The sequence below is a fragment of the Lonchura striata genome, chromosome 3 (genome assembly GCF_046129695.1).
Source record: "Lonchura striata isolate bLonStr1 chromosome 3, bLonStr1.mat, whole genome shotgun sequence".
Taxonomy (NCBI): Eukaryota; Metazoa; Chordata; class Aves; order Passeriformes; family Estrildidae; genus Lonchura; species Lonchura striata.
The window spans coordinates 10,123,502-10,143,188 of record NC_134605.1 but is presented as its reverse complement, the minus strand read 5'-3'; the positions used below and the strand labels follow the sequence as shown (position 1 = coordinate 10,143,188).

The following is a 19,687-nucleotide window of genomic DNA, read 5'->3' as shown; positions in this document are numbered from 1 at the left end:
ACAACAATAGATGTACATTGCCAAAACTGCGTAAGGGATACGCTATACACCTGGAACACACACAGAGGCACGGATATAAACGTGTTTGAACACAAAACTTGCTGTGCACAGGCAGAAGATTGCACACAGAACGCAAATATACAAAACAAAACCCCACATGTACATGCTGCTACAGATAGGACTGTGCACGTATGACTCCCTAAGCCAAGCCTAAAAGACGATACACGAAATGTAAAAGAACATGTAATAAGTGAAGTGTCAAGCTGCAGCGACTGTTGGTGTCATCCCTGCACTATCAAACATACATATGAGTATGATTGGAGACAGAGAGGCTAAATATTTCACTGTCAGAGCATGTCGAGAAATGCAATTCATTTCTCTCTCATGTGCTTTAGGACAATGACAATTTAATACAAGGCCAGTGGATGTAAAAGAGATAAAAACTGAACAAACTGGCCCAGCATAATCACAGATTTCCTCTAGAGAGCTCGGCAGCGTGAGGCTCATATGCACTTGTAACGGATCAACATTTTATTGTTTCTTCCCTCCATGAATTTGCTGTGAAAAAGATTTCATAGCAAAGCTTATCTTATAGACAGAGGCTACTTCAAGCTTCAATAGGAGCAAGAATTTCTTTAATATTTTTTCCTACTTCTCCTATACATTTTACTTATTCTAAGCAAAAAATTATTTTATATACTTCCTTGAAAGGTTAAATAACAATTTTTTTCATTCCTACTTATACTTCCACAGAGGTGCAAGCAACCTCCCTGCAGGCCCAGGGTCAGTCCTTCAAAAACAGTTCTGTAAAACAAATAAGCTTGTCACTTATTAATGAATATATTATGTTTTTATACCACAATTTTTCTATCGTTAACTTTGTAACATACAAAAATAGCAGCATAGCATGTGGACTGACATATCTGCGAGAACAGAAATATCATACTTTTTAGCTACTCTAAGCAAAGTGGGCTTCAAGTATTGTTAAATATTATCATAGACAAGTTACCTTCTCTATTTGATGAATAGCACCATGTATTTGAAATTAATTGCAAAAGTAGGGTTGGCTAATGAGGTGGCCCTTATCTTTTCTCAGCAGTGCAAGCACAAGTATTTTTCTGCTGGCTCAATATTTTTTAAATGCCCAAAGTGCTATTAACTAAGTTGAAATCTGATTAAAATATGAACGCTAAAATATTCAGAACAGCTAATGCAGCTACGCAAAAAAAAAAAGCTAAGAAAATTCTTATCTTTTTTTCTTATCGTTAAGCATGTGTTTTGAAAAATAATAATTAAATAAATTGTTCCCTACAGAGTCTCACAGTTGTTTTGCTTCCCATTAGCATCTTTTAAAACAGTTTGTTAAGACAATAGTTATTCTTTATTATGGAACTATGGGGATGATGCCCTTCTACCTGCCTCAGTTTAAAAACAAATTTGTAGGAAATGTTAAAGCTTAAGGTGTGTCCGAAAAAGGACAGTGATTCTTAGGGAAAAAACAGGGGGGAAAAGTATGGAAAAAATGATCAGCCATTTGAGAGAATTAATGGATATCCACAAGGGCTTTGCTAATAACATGGGTTAATTACCGCTGCAACACACCAGGCTCAGTAAATAAAAGAGCACAACCATAAACACATTAAAATGAGCACCCATCACTAAAAGAGGGGTAAGCTCCAGTAAAGGAAAATCTCCCAGACAGGCATTTCAGCACAAACCCTTTATACTTCCTGCAGGATTCAAAAACTTGCCAGCAGTGTAGCAGAACCAAAAAATCAAAGCCCTAGGACCGGAAACAGGGAAGGAAGAAGGGACCAAGGCCTGCCTGCTGCCCAAGGGGAGAGCCCAGGCAGGGGCTGCGCACACACCAGGGCTGTGTGCCACCCCACGCACCGGGTACCCACAGGAACACCAGCCTGGGGCTTCACTTCTCAGGAGCTGTAACAAGCTATCTAATAAGACAAATGGGCGAGGTTAAAGACCTTCTGAGCCTGGAGAAACCGTGGAGTGGAATCAAGAGCTGCTTCCCACTTCACAAAGAAGCGTTCTTCAGTCTGCCCCTTTCCTGCCTTCAGGAATGAAAGACACTTCTAAAAGAATTCTTCAGCAATTTGAGGCTATGCCAAAATATTTTAAAGAGTGAAACTGACATCAACTCTTTTATGTTTAGCACGTAATCGCCTAGTGCACATGCAAACACACAAATATATGTACATGTGAGTAACACACACACTCATATTCATCCGTACACAAACACAACCCGGCCACACTTACAGGGTGACTCCACAGACCATTCCCACATCAAAACATGAGAATGGTTAGAAAAATATAATCTGTGTAGACCAACCATCACTGCACTGAAGTACTCACATGCTGTGACACCTACGTCCACTTTTTAAATGTTACTGCCATTCTACGCAACCTTTATTTCTTGTCACCAGAGTATTCTATTGGTTCTGTTGTAAAACGAAAATCTATGCAAGGGAAGAGATGAATTTGTTTCACGTACAAACATTATTGCGAATTTTTAAATAGACAAACTAGGAAAGCAGCTAAATGTTCAAATGAATGAAACACAGTGAGCCACAAAACGCAAATATACATAGCGTACAGAAGCTTTCTGGAGTTTCAGATCTCAATTTTCTATGTTTGGCATTCAGAGACTGTGTTTAAATTTACTAAACTACTCCTGTTCTCCCCCCTCCCTACCCCCCCCTGCTTTTTTTGAGTGTTTCAATTGCCTTTCCTTCTTCCAACAGCTGTGACAACTGTTAAAACAGTCGGTAAAATTAAGTCCGCTCTATAATCCTTTAGTCAACGTTACATTTTAATCAGAGGTTGAAGGAGATTTCCCGTTATGAACGCAGTGATTCATTTAAAATTATTAAACTGACACATATGTCAAAATGAGCAGATATATTAATTGCATCTGTTAGCTTATTAACTATTAGTAATTATTAGTGCTAATTGTTATTGCTGAAAGAGCAAAAAGCTAAGACTGCAGCTGGCTTTAAGTTATTGCATTCTTTAACAAGCTCTGCCTTAGAATCAAAGCATACCTAGTGATGGTCAGACAGATATCTGTGCACTCCCAAAATGTTCGGACAATTTCTATCTCGAATCCTCTCTGCCCTCATCCGTAAGAACTGCAGAAATTCCTACATCTATTTGTATGTCCTCATGCATGTGCATATGCATGGTACAGTATGTAGCTAAATCCCAGTTATTATGGATATTAATAACATGTAAAACTCTGGTGTTTATTGAGATGGAAACATATCTATGTTTCTGAGTGCTAGTTCCTTCTCTATGTCCACTTAATCCCACATGCCTCTAGTCCTGCACTCAAACAATATATTAAGAGTGTTTTGAGATGACTTTTAATTGAGTCAGAGGAAGAAAAAAATTAGTTTGAATCTTGCACCAGAGCCAAAAAGACATGTGCCCCGATTTCATTTAAATGCATCTACTCTAAGAAGCTTATCTAAACTAATCATTCAAATTAGCTGTAAGAAGGTAAATTCAAGAAAGCTCCTTTGGGGTGGTGGGGGGGTTGAAACATCCACAACTTATCGTCTTTTCATGTATTTTATGAAAAACGTGTCACTGTTACTAAAAGCTGTAGAAACTGCATTCTTACACTATGAAGCTATCTTACACTATATACATACAGCGCGCTGACCTGCAAGCCATAGCTGAGAGGGCACCCTACCTCTGTTTATTTTTTTTTTCTTCACCCCCAAAACACTACAGTGGGTTTCCCCCGCGCCCCCTTTCCCAAACTGTATTCCTGAGAACCAGGCTATTTGTTACTTCCCGTCTTATTTCTCTAACATGCGATCACGGCAATTCACTTTTCATGCCTGGCTTAATTACCACCAGCCATGCACTGTGCAGGCAGTAAGGACAGCTAGTGGGCATCCACCTATAGTACACTGTCACCTCCCGGGCAGCCTCTCCGCGGCCGCGGCTGGGGCGATGCTGGCCGCCGGCCGGCGCTTCTCCTCGGCGCTCCTGCCTGTCACTCCCGGCCTAACACCGGGGCACAGCGACGTAAGTGGCTCGACAAGAAGAAAAATGAACCGGTGACAGCTCCCGTGATATACTAATATTTAATCTCGGCTGCGGGCTGAAATCAAGTTCAGGAGCCGCTCCTCAGCCCCAGACCGCCCGGTTCTGTTTGGGCGCCACGCTTTCCGCCGGAGTCGCTCCGCCAGGTAGCCGGGAAGTGTCAGCCAAGAACTGCGGCTCCTCAAAAAGTGTGTTCGGCTGCCCTTTGTAGGGAGCAGCAGGCGCCGGGAGGGACGCGCCGCGCGGCGCGGACCCCGCCAAGTGCCCCGCGCCGCCTCCCCGGCCGCCGACACGGCGGGTCCGGAGCGGCGCCCCCCGGCAGGGCGCTCGCACCGCACCGCACCGCGCCGGCGGCCGCCGCTGCACCGCGCACCGCGCCGGCGGCCGCTCCCGGCCGGCGCCCTCCCTCCCGCCCGCCCGCCGCCGCCTCTCCGCCGGCGCTGCCGGGGAGCCGGCGCACCTGTCAGACGGCGAGCGCCGGGGCGGCCGCGGGGCCGGCGCTCGTCCGCCGCCAGCGCCGCTCCCGCCGGGCGCCTCCCGCACGGTCCCCCCCACGGCGCGCCGCGGCCGCGCAGCGCCCCGGGCCGGCTCCCGCCCGCGGCCGCGGCGCAGCGTTACCTGCAGCGGCGTCTTAGGCGCCTGTCATGTTTTGGGGCAGGCGGCGTGCGGCGGTGGGGTGGGGGCGGGGAGCGGTACCTACTCTTCCTCGTAGTGCAGGGAGAGCGGCTCCGGCAGGCAAAGTTCTACCGAATCCATGTGCGCCCGGCGACCATCCTCCGTGCGCCCCCGCGGTGAAAGCAAAGTTTCCGTGGCCGAGCGCCGCGCACTTGGCACGGGCGCGCTCCGGGCGCGGCGGCGGCGGCGGCGGCGGGCGGGGACCAAAAGCTCGCCCGCGCGCCTAATCAAGGACTTAAAGCCCCGCGCGGAGCTCATGAATATGCAGCAGGGCTGTACATATGCATCCCCCCGGCCCGGGGGGACGGCCGATTGGTGGGGCCGCGGCCAATCAGGCGCCAGGGGCGCCGGGGCGGCCCGGCGCGCGGGGCGCGCGGCAGGTAGAGGGTGGGGACGGGGGAGCGGCCTGAGGCGGCGGCGGCGGCCGGGGCAGAGCCCGCGGACGAGCCCGACCGACCGCCGGGGGCTGCCCGCTCCGCCTCCCGCTTCCCCTTCCCTTCCCGCCCGGCCCCAACTTCGGCAGGTACCTTGGCAGGCTCCCGGTTAAGGATTGCGCGCAAAGGTGGAGGATGAAGTTTGCGCTGCCGCCGCCGCCGGTCGTGGCGTTTCGCTGTGGCGGCAGCCGGGCTCGGCTCCCGGCGCGCTCTCCTGAACGCCGCTTCCCTAACCTTTGGAACTGCTGGGCGCCGGGGAAAAACAAATAATTATAACGCCAAGCGCGGCCTGCCGAAGCTTCTGGGTAACTCAACTTTTCATTGTCGTGCGACTTGCTTTTTGGGGGGAAAGGGGAGGGGGAGCGGGCTGGTATTTTACTATGTATGATAAAAACATATAAACATTACACAACTAGCTAATATAGAGATATATAATTTCCTATTTAAAAATTAAAAGTTTCCTTTTCTACTTAGTTAAAAAAAAAAAAATAAGACATTCCTAACAAAACGAGCACAAATCCAGTCCTTAACATAATTGGTGCAACTGGGAGCAAATACAGGTACGCGTGTTCCTATACAACATGGGGGTGGTGTGTTTATTTATTTATATATATATACATATATATATACATATATATATATATATATATATAAAAGCGTATGCCCCTATAAGAGTATTTGTATGTTTAGATGTGTATATTTAGAAATGAGAAAGAAAAGATCCAGAACTGATCAATTTCCTCTGTGCAGGGATTAGAGTGGACCAACTCAGCCTGCCTCATTTTAATGAGATAAGGGCTGCACTGGAGTAGCTCTGTATTAGTAAACCTGGGAGGGTGCCTAGACCTCTACAGTGTTTTTTGTAAAGTAAGTTTTGCTGAACTAAAAGGGCAATAAGCACATATCCCTGTAGGCATGCCTGCATAAACATCACCAAGCCCGGTTCCAGCTAAATACTGCTTACAGCCAGCTCAGAGTTGTTCTCTGTCGTATGAGAGATTCCTGATTAAACTTGTTCCAACACAAAGAATGTACTCAAATTTAGGGACATTAAAGACACTGTTTGCCCTGAAACACATGCACATATCCTGTTTTGAAAGTATCAGTAATGAATACGGGATGATTTTTTTTTTTTTCTTAAAAGCTACCACCTTTACTTAATATTACAACTAAGGCAGCATACATATTTTCTAGGTTCAAAGCATTTCTGTCTCTACCAGTGAAAACAGATGTAGGTTGTTTTTGTCCAGAAAAAAACGAAACTGACACTGGAAAGACAATAATTTCTTAGAATGCAGCTCAACTCTTATAAAATCTTTTGTGACTGGAGCCCTAACATGATGCAAATGGCAGTCTTTTAGATCAAAACAAATCAGTGCAAACCCTCAGAATGCAGTAATACTATTCACAGAAATGCCCTCTCCAGATCCGTCTCACAGCATTTTACCAAAAAATATACAGCAACAGAACCAAATTCCAACATATATAGGTTCAATAGACTTGATTGTGTATATTTACAGCAAAGAGATTCCAGCGTTCTGTATTTAACCTTATGTGAAGACTGGGCCTGCTTCCTACAAACCTGGTATAAATACTTGCAATTTTAGGAATCAGAACTCACATAGCAAAACTACAGCTCAGACTACTGTATAAAAGCAGGTAGTAAAAGCTTAATTACAGTAGCATTATGCTGTCTATATAGTTAAATGTGGACTCTGTAATTAAGATGTAAATTTGCTTGTGAGCAGTGAATTAAAAAGCTCTGAAATGTAGAGTAAAATTTAAGTAGTCTGTAGAAACATTAGGGACAAAAAAAAAAAATCAGTTTTTACCAAATTTTAGAACAGGAGGCATTAAATCATGTTACTCTGTTAGAACATCCTCTTTAAGTAACAATTTTATAAATGCAGATTTTGGAATCAAATCAGAACTTGAATAGGATGTCTTTATGTATAGTTATCTGTATGCCTATATAAACTCAAAATACAATATCTACAAACCGATTTACATGTGCACACGGGCAAAACATGCAAATACAAATATATTGTTTGTACCGAGTATCTCTGTGTATAGATTTGTAGGTTATCTGTTTATAGATTTATACCCAAAATGTCTATTTTTCAATATTTTTTATTCCAAAATGCTTCCGATTTTTGCATGTATATCTCTTTTTCCTATATAAAAATCAGCCATAAATTACTCCCTGTACATGCGTGATTTGATATGGTCACTTTTCTGTATTACATTCCTTGGAATACACCCTCCTGAAAATCTGACAGCTAATCCATTTTGAAACTTACCGAAGCACAGGTTAGTTTCATTCCTATTTTTGTTGATTATCTCCTAAGATTTTATATTCAGAGGCTGAAACACAATGGTCTTTCCTTCTGTCAGGGTCTGTCTTCTCATTTTCACATTCCCATAGTTTCCACTACCTTGTGAGCTTGTTGTCCCCCACCCTCCTCTACACCCCCAAATAACGCATTTTTCCTCTCCCCCTGTGAGCCGTCACCAGTTTTCTATCAAGCATCTTTCATCCAAGCAAGCAGCTCTCTGCCCTGCCAGTGCTGCCTCTTGGAGAACCAGAAATACTGTGCTGTACTTTGCATGTTGATAAACAAAGCAGTTGGCTTCTTCCCCCAGGGACTGAAAGTGTCACCTCCACCAGACTGGGGCCTGGAATTCCAACTACATTCTTGAACTTGGGTTTCACAGTTACAGATCAGTTGGGGAAAGTGGAAAAAAAAAAAAAAAAGAAGATAAGAAAGAGATTACCGCAGCAAATAAACTGGGGCTAACTGTACCTTCATTTTAAGCTCTTGCGTAGAAATAAATAAAAGCAGTAGAAGGGAGGGGACAGGGGGGAAAGCAATCCAGGTACCAGTTTAATGAATATTATCAGGGAATACACAACAAGAACATGCATGCAAGCATACATCTGCAATAACTTACCAAAATGTACAGTGCAAAATCTTACCACAAGGAGTCTATACAAAACAGTGGTAATAGAGTCAAGAGAGAGGAAGGAAAAAATCGTCAGGAGTGCCTATAGCAGTCAAGGGGCATTGCTGAGCAGCACCTACATTTCCATGTCTCTCTGTGCATCTAATTTTTCCTGTGTGCCAAAGAGTACATCTTTAAGCATCTTCACATCTAAATACTACAGACATTTCAAGGCATCAGAAGAGCCAGATTCTTAAAGCACAACCACCTCAAGGCAACTTAAGTGAGGTTCAGTGGCACTTCACAGAAACCTCACAGTGCATTGTGTCAAATGTGTATTTACCAAAAGGAGCAACAAGCTCAAGCCAGTAGGGAAGCTGCAAGAATATGAAAGTCTGGTAGCTGCTGAGGATTTATTTGGGAATAAGCATACTTTAGATAAAGATTTGCAATACACCATGGAACCTTATTGAAAGTCCAGCTGGAAAATACCATTGTTAAGAGTTTGAAATAAATACTGAAGTGTCATCAAATATGTGATCTTCTCTTTATTCACAATCACTAATTAAAGAAACACGAGTCAGATGTGATCTCACTGAATCTACAGTGAAATTAACATTAGAACAGTATTGTCACTGTCTACTCTTCTTTTGTGGCCCTCATTGGAGGGCACTCGGTGCACCCCTGGATATGCTGCTAATGAATTAAAAAAACTAACGCCTCAAAAGTTCCAAATTCTGCTCACCTGTTTGTACATAGTTGGACAAACGCTATCAAGTTACTACTTGAAAGCCATCTGCTTCTTCAGTCTGTATTTAGCATTAATTACTCTTTGTTTTGATCTTAGGGGGAAAAGCTCACACAACACACTCTCTTGTGCTCCTTAGAACTTTTCCACAGTGTGTTCACAAATACATGGAGCAAGGCTTTTAGCTCTTGCTGCTACATTCAGTCCCAGCATATAAAAAATGTCTCTGTGAAATAACAGCAATTGCCTTACCATGTTACTGAACTACATTCAATTTATCTGGTCTCAAATAAATACTCCATATTTTCTCCTTGTTTTATTTTCAAGGGCATGGGTATGGGTATTTAAATGACTGCTTTCACTGGTACAGAATAGAATCTGTTCACACTGCTATAAATAAATATTCTCTTGATAAAACACCTTTTCCAAAGCCTCTGACAAAATGAAAGAAAGGGGGAAAAAAAAAAGAAAGAAAAAAGAGAAAGGAAAAAAAAAAAAGCCCACCAGAAGAAGGGAGCTGCATGCACATTGCCTGTCACCCACCAAAAAAGGTTTCCTCCCTAAAGATAATTCAGGCACACACTTCAATATGGATATCTCACTGTTACCCCAAGCTCTTTTTTTAGTGTAAGTTTCTTCAGAGAAACTGAAGTACATTACTGTCTCAGACAGCCAAGGATAAGATGACTGAGGGAATTCAGTTGCTCTGTTTAATTAATACAGGATTATTTCACTTTCATTTTGTGAAGCTAATAATATGACTGGTGGAATGTCAGTAAAAATTAAATCATAAACTAGTGCAGTACCAAAGGGAAAACTTACTTTAGTTATGGAGTATTCCCGGTAGAAATCTTGAAAATCTTATACATATTTACACTGATAAAATACTACATGTACTTCATGGGATACTGCAAGCATTCTACAATCCTTGTGGCATGTTTTTACAGAGCAAGAGTTAACATTTTGAGATTATACATTAATAAATGAGTTGCAGTTGTATTGTTTCTTGAATGTTAAGCACCACATACTAAACGCAGGAACACGTTCAAGGTCAATGCCCTATTTTAGACCTTTTCAGCAGCTGTGATATTATGATAATCACACTTAAAATATTCCTATAGAAAGAGTAAATTAGCCCCTTTCACTAGAAGGATTATTATGATAAACAACAAATCTGAAAGAGAACAAATTCAGATTTCTCTTTTTGTTTGCAGTTTTGTGTTTTGTTTTGGTTTGTCTCCCAGCAATGAAATAAATTGCTGTCTTTTGCTGTGATGGCTTTTCTGTCCAGGAATTTAAAAAAAGAAAGCAAACCTGAGAACTCAACACTTTATTCTGCACGGTGGCTGTTTGGTTTTGTTTTTTTTTTTTTTTGGAGGCCTCACCTATGTAAAAGTGCCTTCCTTAAAATGCATTTATGCTTTCTATTAGAATCAAAATATACCAGTTGACATCCCATTCTATCACCTATACTGCAGTGAAATGTAATATCCCACTAAACCAGAAGGGAAAGAAGAAAACTTAGCATCAGCAGCTATTCCTAAGCAAGATTAGGGGTTTAGCTCCATCTAATTGAGGGATGAGACATGTCCCTCAATGGGTCTCTCCCCACTCCCCCACCTGCCCTTCTACCTGACTGCAAGCTCAAAACGCTAAAAACAGAAGATGGAGCGTAAATATGTCCCCAGTGAAAACACCAATAATCTTTACTGCGAGCTGACAAGAACTGCTTGTTACACTGCCCTAGGATATCGTGGCTTGAAGCGAGAGCGCAGACACGCACCAACCACCCTCAAAGGTTCTGAGCCGTCTATTTGTGCATGGCCATGTCGCAGAGGCTCCTACGACCTCTGACGTGGAGCCGGGACACCTGCTGTACCGAACGCATCCTCCAGCCTGCCTGCCCCCACCCCCGACACTCCCAGCCCATCTTCCATCACTCTGCTGCCTTTTTCTCCCCCTGCTCCCCCTCCATTCCCTTCACTCTGGCATTTTTATTATTAATGTTATTGCTATTATTACTGTCCAAGCATAAGCTGATCCACAGGGGAGCCTGTGTAATTTAACCCCTCAAGCACTAAATTCCTTCACATGTGCCAAAGACACAGGTTTGTTGTTGCCTCCAGCAATATCCCAGGAAGACGAGTGATGGCGGTGTCATATCATCACACAGCGACTTAATCTATTGCGACACCCAGGGAACGGGTAACTGAAGAGATTTACAGAACATGCTCTCTGCCTGAATACAAAATGTTATCCCCTTTACCAACAAACTCGAGTCACGAGAAACAAAATGAAACAAATTTTGCCCTCTTATGGCTCATTGTTTCCATGACTGCTTTATCCAATCCTACCCCCCCATTACTTGTCCCACTGTACATCTTCTAGCTATACAACACTTTTTTTCAACATTTTTGTTCTCCATCCTTTGTTCTTCACATGTTCTCTGATTAACAAACAGCTAGATCATGTTGAACTGCCAAGTAACATAAGCCTTGGAAATCTTTTATCCATACACTAGATGACTGGAACTATCACTTACATTAGGGTTATCTCTACATGCTGTCTTTATGTCTAATGTGTGCTTTTTAAAACTGGATTAAAAGGGTTGCACTTTTTAAAGGTGGAAGGAACGCCAAATTAAGTGCAGATTAGCTACAATAAACACCAACCTCAGGAAAACAACTATTTTAACTACTGAAAATCACAAACCCCCAGTCTGTTTGTCAAGTAGGACTTTCCACATGGTTGTCCTATTAATCCATAACTATTAAAGAACAATTCAGTATAATAAAGCAGCCTGTTCTCTGCAAAATCGAGGTGAGATTCTCTCTCTTCCAACATTTCACTGGCCTAGGAAACAAGAATTTGGCACAGAATTAATACTAAAGACAAATGAGACTAGAGAAACGTCCTCAGCTCAAGATAACCTGATTGTGCTGGTGGAAAGAGCTCTCACCATGGGAAATTAACAGCTCTGAAACCACTGGTAACAAAGGCTGAGTTCAGATGCTCAAGAGTAAACAAATCTTTGTTTCCCATAAAGTAATAGCTACCCTTATCTCTAGACACCCAGATCTAAAATAGGTAGGTGCCTCCATGAAGGCCACTAAACCCTGCCCCTGTAGTAACAGAACTCTGATTTTTCTTTCAGTATATATGCCTTTTTAAAAGCCTGTATCAGCTGACTGACTGAGCACTCAAAAATGTACGATTTGTCGAAAGGCATATTTTGACTCCAGGTTACACGATTTCTTGAACACGCACTTGTGAGCACAGGAAGACATTAAGAACTCCTTGTATTTCTCCCAGCCTTAAGATGAAGAGACTTAAAAGAGAGGTTATAATGGATATACAGCTTCCAGATGGTAACTGTGTGGTTCTAGAAGTTTGAAAGAAAAGTGGAATTCACCACCAACTGCTTTTTTCCCAAGTCCTTCAGCTCCAGCCCCCTGAAAGCCCAAGGCCTGATGTGTCAGGGTGCACTGAGATGCTGCTGACCACTGCTATATTCCTTTTCCCTTAGTGGTGGCTAGGAGGTTTAGAACACCCACCAAGAAGATGTCAGTGCAAACCAACAGTAACATTTAAGGGAACATTAACGTCATTAATACAATACAGAAGAGTCACACTTTTAACAAACATACCTGTGTTACATTAATGCAATGAAAACCTTTTTTTTCTGGCTCTATTAGTAACTATGTTAAAATGACAGCATGTAATCATAATGACATCCTTCTGCAGCTGAAGCCTTCTATTATCAACTCTATTTCTGCCCTATTGAAGCTTCACTTCTATTGACCAGACAGTTAGCCCTATTCAATTATTCAATCTCAAATCAATAGATTTTAGCTCCACGTGTAATAGTTAAGGTGTAAACAGTACACACGTGCTCTTTCATCTTAATTAATTTACTTGCAAATTTGAATTTATAGCTTATTTTTTAAGAAACATGCAAACTTCAGTTTTCATATTAGGCTGTTTATCCTTCCCACCAGCTCTGCCCCTGTTTCAAGTGTTACATTTCCAGAAATAGAGTTTAACTTGCCTACGACATAAATGTCTGTCTTTCACAGATGAAAAAAGGGAAAGTAAGAATGATAATTATTTTATTCTGATTATGCTGAATAAAGCAATAAAATAGCAGTATGACTTTTAAGCAGATCCAGTCAATATTTCATTGCTAAAGCAGTCACTCAAGGTGTGAATTGATCCAGAAAATACAGCCTTTAGACTTACCGCACTTCTGACACTTGTATCAAAAACAATTTGGTTCAATTACTGCAGGTATTTGTCTGTGTATATGCCTATACCTACACAAACCACATGGAAATGTATTATATTATGGGCTCTTGGTTACCTACGTATCTTCGCACACAAAGAGGTGGTAAGAAAGTAAACTAAACCAACACATGCTTACTGGAATGAAAGTGTCTCCATCTTTCATTCCAGAATCCACTTTATTAATTTTGTCCCTCCAAGCTTACAGAGCTTCCAGCTGACAGTCAGATTTTACATTCTTTTCTCAAACAAATGCATGTTGACTTGAGCAGCACACACCTCCTGCTCAATACTTTAACATTGTATAACAGATTCCTGATTACCTAATTCCTGAAAGTACATCCATTTTTGTGCATCTAGAAAACAGATCTAACACTAGCCCCATAGTGTTTTATCTTTACTGACCAGGTAACCCAGAATAATATGCATACAATTTATCTGAGCCTGACTTCAAACAATACTACCCAATGAAATACTGAAATCCTGGGGAACACCCTTGCTGTTACCTGCCTTGAACCCTTCCAGGACTATGTCCAAAGCAGCTGCAGTTTATAAGCTGGAGGATAATGCCAGGGAGCTGTTACAGCAAGAAAATCTAAAGCAATTTCTGCATACAACCATTACAATGTGACTGTTAAGAGACAGATAAGAATTTCTCTATTATTGTCAAGGAAACAATAGGCTTAAAAATTTGGAAAGGCTTTAAAACATAAAATATCAAAAGGAAAAGTTGCAACTCAGTCTTCCTACTGACCCGTTTACTCCAACTTCAGATTATCTGCTCCCAAGGTATTAGCATAAACTTCTCCAGTGCTGTTAAAGGCCCTATCTGCATTCTTTAGCACTGTTTGCATTTAGTACACATATTTTCAGAATGCTAACAGTCTTTTATTCAATAATGAATTTGGCAGAAAAACAAGAATCGTCTCTCTTTTAATGTTATTTTTCTAAATAAATTCTCTAAACCTGATTGAGTTAGATCCTTGAATCATGCTTTGGAAGATTCAACTTGCAGTTTTTGAATAAAGTGAAGCACTTAAGCAAATCAGACTTTTATTCTTCATCCACTGAGAAGCCTCAGATTTAAGATGAAAGAGCTGGGCTGCCTTTCTCTCTCCTTATCCTGCAAGGTCCCTTCATTCTCCCTGTTTTCCCAGTAGATTTACTTGTGAATCTGGTGACAGCCACATTTGAAGTCCTGAGGTCTGACTCCTGACCTCAGTTATGTTAGCCCTTCCCTGCAGAAGAACTACCCCTTGGATCACTGACTTGCTATTATTCTATGGTTAATAGACCTGAGCTGTGCAATATTTTTTTATCTGGCTACAGTCCTATCTCTAAATTCTCTATTTTGAATGAATACCGATTTTGTGACATGAAGTCTGCTATATAATGAAATGCAAACAATGAAAAGGCTAAATCAGTTTACAAAAAATCTATTTGTCAAACAGTGTGGAGATGCTCCCAATTTAGTCTGGGCAGTGCATGCAGTTCTTGATAAGGGAGTTAAAACCGAGCCGTTCCGCTGCATAAAAATAAAAGCATCTGAAAGGGAGAGGCATTTGCTTTAGGAGACTTCCACAGAACCTATAGGTAATTATTTAAAAAAAAAAATTAAAGAAAAAAATACACACACACCCCCCATACCCCTTGGATTCTGCAGGAATTTTCCAACAGCCAGGAGCACTGTTAGAGGAGGTAACAGCAAACGCCTCCCCAGCGCAGTCCCCTTATGTCACATTTGCATTTCTATTCAGCTACATTGCCTGACAATGAAGCAAATGGGCCTGGCCTTATCTGTACAATTCCGGACAACAGAGATTTCTAAGCCATACAAAGGAACGAGCTTAACATTCAGCACTCAACACCTCCTGGCGTCCCCCCGCATCCCCCGGCCCCGGGGGGATGGAGGGCACACAAACACCTGGCCGCGCCACAGCCCGACACCCTCGCACGGCATCCGAAAAGGAGCCGGCTGAGAGAATAACAATAAATTTTACAAGAAAAAGCCATCGAGACTTTGAAGGAGCTCGCCAGCCTCCAGGAAGAAAACAGTCCGAACCCTCCAGATTTTCAGGCTTTGTTTGGAGGGTAAAGGAGTGTCCCTGGAATGTAAAAGTAGATAATATCTAGTCAACCATTTGTGACTCCTGCCTAGGCTGGTATTTAATACAGCAGATGAAACATATAGAGCCTTTTATCAGGGAAATTTCATATCACCCCAGTTTCATTAGAAAACCTTTAGCAGCTAGGCTGGCTAACTCATGCCATTTCATTGCACTACGAGGAAATTTCCGGCTAATTCCTTCAAAATTAATATCGTCTGATTTAAAAGATGGAAATGACACGAAAAAAACTGCACAAGCTGAAACCTCCAGATCAAACTTGTGTTATGACAGGACTTAAGCCAGCTATAATACAGGCTAGGGCTTTAAACAGCAAGGAAAAAAAATTACAGTGACACTGTTCTGCAGGCACTTTGGTTTTAGTCTGGCTTTACATTATATCTATATATGTGCACTTACACATTTTATCTGTCTTCTTGTCCCTCTCTTGCTCTCAAATACTCAGGGTAGGTAACAAAATAGGCCTCAATCTCAAGTACAAGAAACTTCATTGTGAAGGGGGATATCCACATGTTTTATTTTTATACAGAGAAGTAATCTGGGGTAGCAAGTATGGAGAAGGAGGTGGGAGAGTGTTCTTCTTTTTGTCCCAAATCCTAAATCAGAATATGCTTTTATATAACACACCAAATTTTAAACTGCTGCCTTATACTTTAATTGTCCTGAACTTCCAGGTAAATTTATACTTTGCTGTTGAATAAATGCTGAGTTTCTCCCTAGAGGTGGTTGCAATGAGTAGTGATTCTCTATTTCTTTCTCACTCACACAGTTTTGAAGATTTACAGGCATGAATATCATCGCGTTAACACAAAATGATATTGCTATTGCCAAAAACAAGGCAGTTAAGTACAGAGATTGAGAAAGGCAGAGCATTTACTCAGATTCAAAGGAAACCCAAAGCTCCTTAAAGCAGCCCATTGTTTTAAATGTTACTAATATTGATGCATCAAAAGATTCTGTGGTTGTTGCCTTTGCGTGAGTTGGAGCAAGAGGCTGGAGTGCTCAGCTCATAAGGGAACAGCCAACTTTTATTATCCTTAGCACCAAGAATGGCTTTATTGCTGAGAAGGCATGAAACTAGCATTGTCCTGGAATCACACCTCCTAAAGCTCTGCAGATCCCTCCAACTCTGTCAAGGTGACAGATCACTTTTACCTTCTACTCTGCAGGCATACGAGCAAACTTCATACAAGGCATGTGAATAGGGTGCAGTGCAGAGCAAAATTTAATCCTTTACACTTGGTGTGATCAAAATAAATCACAGGACAGAATTAAATAATTGCTACTAATATGTCAGTATTTTGAAACACTTTTCTAGATTGTAGTGTCAGAGATATTGTGAGCTATCACACACTACTACATTGTTGGAACTGCTTGTTTTTGTTGATTTATTGAAATAACAATTAGTACAGATGGGAGCAAGAGGTGGTAGCTGAGTAAAGAAGAAAAGAAACCAAGTGAAACATTTTTCCACAGACTGGTCTAAGGTTTACTTTAACCTCAAATAATCCAAAAGGCTTCCTTGTAACGAAAGGAAAATAACCCCTTCCTTCTACCCCTTCATTAACATGCAAGGGCAGAAGTTGTAGCATTTACCTTGCTGAATGCATACACAGTCTATGCCTGCGTATTGCATCTTGAAGATACCTGTCAGGATGGTTTCTACAAGCCCATCCCTTCTGGAGTAGACTAAGCAACACAGCTGACCCAGAAGGATTAGATGAGAAATTCAACTAATTAATGAGCCCTGCAGGCAAAACATCATTTCTTCTGCTCTTTGGGGCTTTTACAAGGTCAGCTGGTTTGTTGGGTTTTTTTCCCAGCACCAGGTCAGACACTCATCTGTCAATTTACACAAGATTTGTAAGACAATAGCGGCCACTATCAAGCCAAACAACATGGCACATTTCCTCTAAACCCTACAGTAAGGGAAGAATTGTTCTGGCCAATTCAGCTTTATTAAAATATGCTTCTCTAATGTTACTTTTCTCTCCCAGGGGCAATAGTTTAGAATTACAAACACAATACTTCCCATTTACGAAAATATTCTGGATCACAAGTTCAAATATTCTGGAACACAGCTCAACTCCCCCCTCCTGCTCTGCTGTCTTTCTGAGCGTCACACAGCACAGTTTTCTTCCATCTGCCAGGGAAGTTTCCCAAAAAGTATACCAAGTTCAAGAAATGAGGAATCTGAATAGGAGACTCGCTCAGATAGAATTCAGAAAAATGATCAGCTCACCTCATCTGTTTCTCTAGCAGTATGTGCACTGTTACCATCCAATGGCCTCTTTGGTAATAAACTTGTCCCACCTCCCATCTGCTCTTCTTGCTGGCCTCCTGCCATTTCAGCCTCAGTCCTTTCCTGTCTTCAAGATGTCATTCAACTTCACTTGCTCCCCTACCCATTTGTTTCTCTTTCCAAGTGAGATCAAGCATACATCTTTCTATGTCTCTCACTCCAGCCTTTAACTTCTGCTCCATCTTCTTAGTAAGTGTCTATATTTCTGCTCCATTTATCATAGTTGGCAGTATGCACTATGCAGGTGTCAAGGAAACCAAGAGAGAGTTCACTATTCATGATGCTGCCTTTTCAGCCTTCTTGTGGCTTGCCATTGAATGTCAGCTCCTTAACACTGAGCTGTATGTTGAGAAGAATATGTATCAGTTAAAGACAAATTACTTGAAGCCAATATAAAAGCACATGAAGAAACAAGGCTGCTTTAGACTTTTTCAGCCTGATCTCTTGAAGATTTTTATTTGCTTATTATTTGATTTTTCATGTAATCTCTACAGGATTTTTTTCTTTATTGGCTAAAAATAAATGTACAAGACACTGTATGGGGCTGGGCATAACATGCAGGCAGGCCTCTGTAAATGTGAATACTTGACTTAATAATGTCGTATAATAATGCTTGACTTCAGTAAATGCTTTCTTTTCACATCAATACAGACTTGTGTTTCACTAAATGTAATCCAACTCAGAAAAAGAGACATCTTGGGCTCAGCAGAAAAGAAGTCAGAGGTAAATGAGAAATACTTAGCTGGCTTTCTGCTAAGAGTGAGAGCAAAACTCCACCCACCTCCTCTGCTGCCTTGAGCAGGGAGGAGGCACAGCCTTGCCCCTGAGGCTAAGCCCAAGAGGATGGGTTCACCTGCCACCAGCCCAGAACCACTGCTTTTAAGGACAACATTCAGTTCCACAAACATAAAAACACAATACGAATCTAACTTAGCAAGGAGAGAGTTAATTTGATGAGAATTCACGAATTATACACATGACAATGGTTTTCAGGTAAGACAGTTCTTCAGACAAATGCAGCTGAGAGACATCATGATAAAAAGGGAAGAATTAACCATTGTGGTAACACATATATGATGTAGCTTGAATTATTTTGCATAAAGTGCAGTACAAAATTTCCATACAAGGACTTTTTAACTCAAAATACACAGTTCATCATGACTACAGTCTGATTTAAACTCTATTCCTTCTACAGTGGAAGTGCACACATCAACATGAGCAGAATTCACTGCTTTCTATTCTGTGTGACAAAGAACAGAGCTCAGACACTCCTCATAATCATTTATTTCCAAACATTTCTGTCCAGGCCATCTTCCTCGTTTTGCCCATCACTAGTATGACAGCAACAATAAAAGTAGAATTTTTCTTACAGTAAAACTGACAAAATATCCGGTTTCTGGCCCAGCTAAGCATCTTCTAATGCAAAGCTTATAACTTCCATCCTTACCAATACTTTATGCATTCTTTAAAACAAGCCTGCAAAATGTGACTGGCAGAGCCACATCTGACAACTTTTCACATCTTTTTTCACATAATTTCTGTGAGAGTGACAAGAACTATTGATGTAAATACAGATAAAAAACTAAAACTAAGGCCTAACATAAAAATTTAGTTTAATTCCTTACAAAATTTCTCAGGGGACTAAAGTTTCATATTTCTTCAATACTGTAGATATTAAATTTCAAACTGAAATTAAAATCTGAACATTTGCCAAGTCAGTTGCTGAATTTTGCCTCCTTTGCTAGAAGGCACTAAAACATATTCTAGTTCACTGATCAACTATGTCCCTTTGTATTCAGAGACTACACAATGTCTTCACTTAAAGAAAATGGTAAAATAACCAATTGCTTTAAGTATTGTTACCTATTTCCTGCCATTGTTACACCACCTGAGAAAAAATGCACACATCCAGAAGAAGGTCAGCAGGACTGGGTCAAGGCTATGGCTGAAAAGGCACTGAAAGTGCAGGACAGCTCCACACTGGGAAGGGGTAACACAACTCTGTGGGCAACACACGTGGCATATTACAAATAGTGGCAGATTACAATGATATAATGAAGGGATGCCTCTCGCACCCAGAAAGACAAGGACAGCACAAGACAAGAAC

At 41.5% G+C, this 19,687-nt stretch overlaps 1 protein-coding gene across 21 annotated transcripts in view; it reads right to left on the bottom strand.

Annotated features, from left to right (window-relative positions):
• ESRRG (estrogen related receptor gamma) overlaps window positions 1–19,687 on the bottom strand; it is a 400,282-nt gene that overhangs the window by 154,372 nt on the left and 226,223 nt on the right. Inside the window, exon 1 of one of the 21 annotated variants that reach the window (XM_021547558.3) lies at window positions 4,772–4,896. The exons of the other annotated variants lie outside the window; for them this stretch is intronic. Coding sequence (XP_021403233.1) covers window positions 4,772–4,827 — 56 coding nt within the window. The 5' untranslated portion in view covers window positions 4,828–4,896. Of the gene's footprint in view, window positions 1–4,771; window positions 4,897–19,687 lie in introns of those variants that run through there. 21 annotated transcript variants of the gene reach the window in all.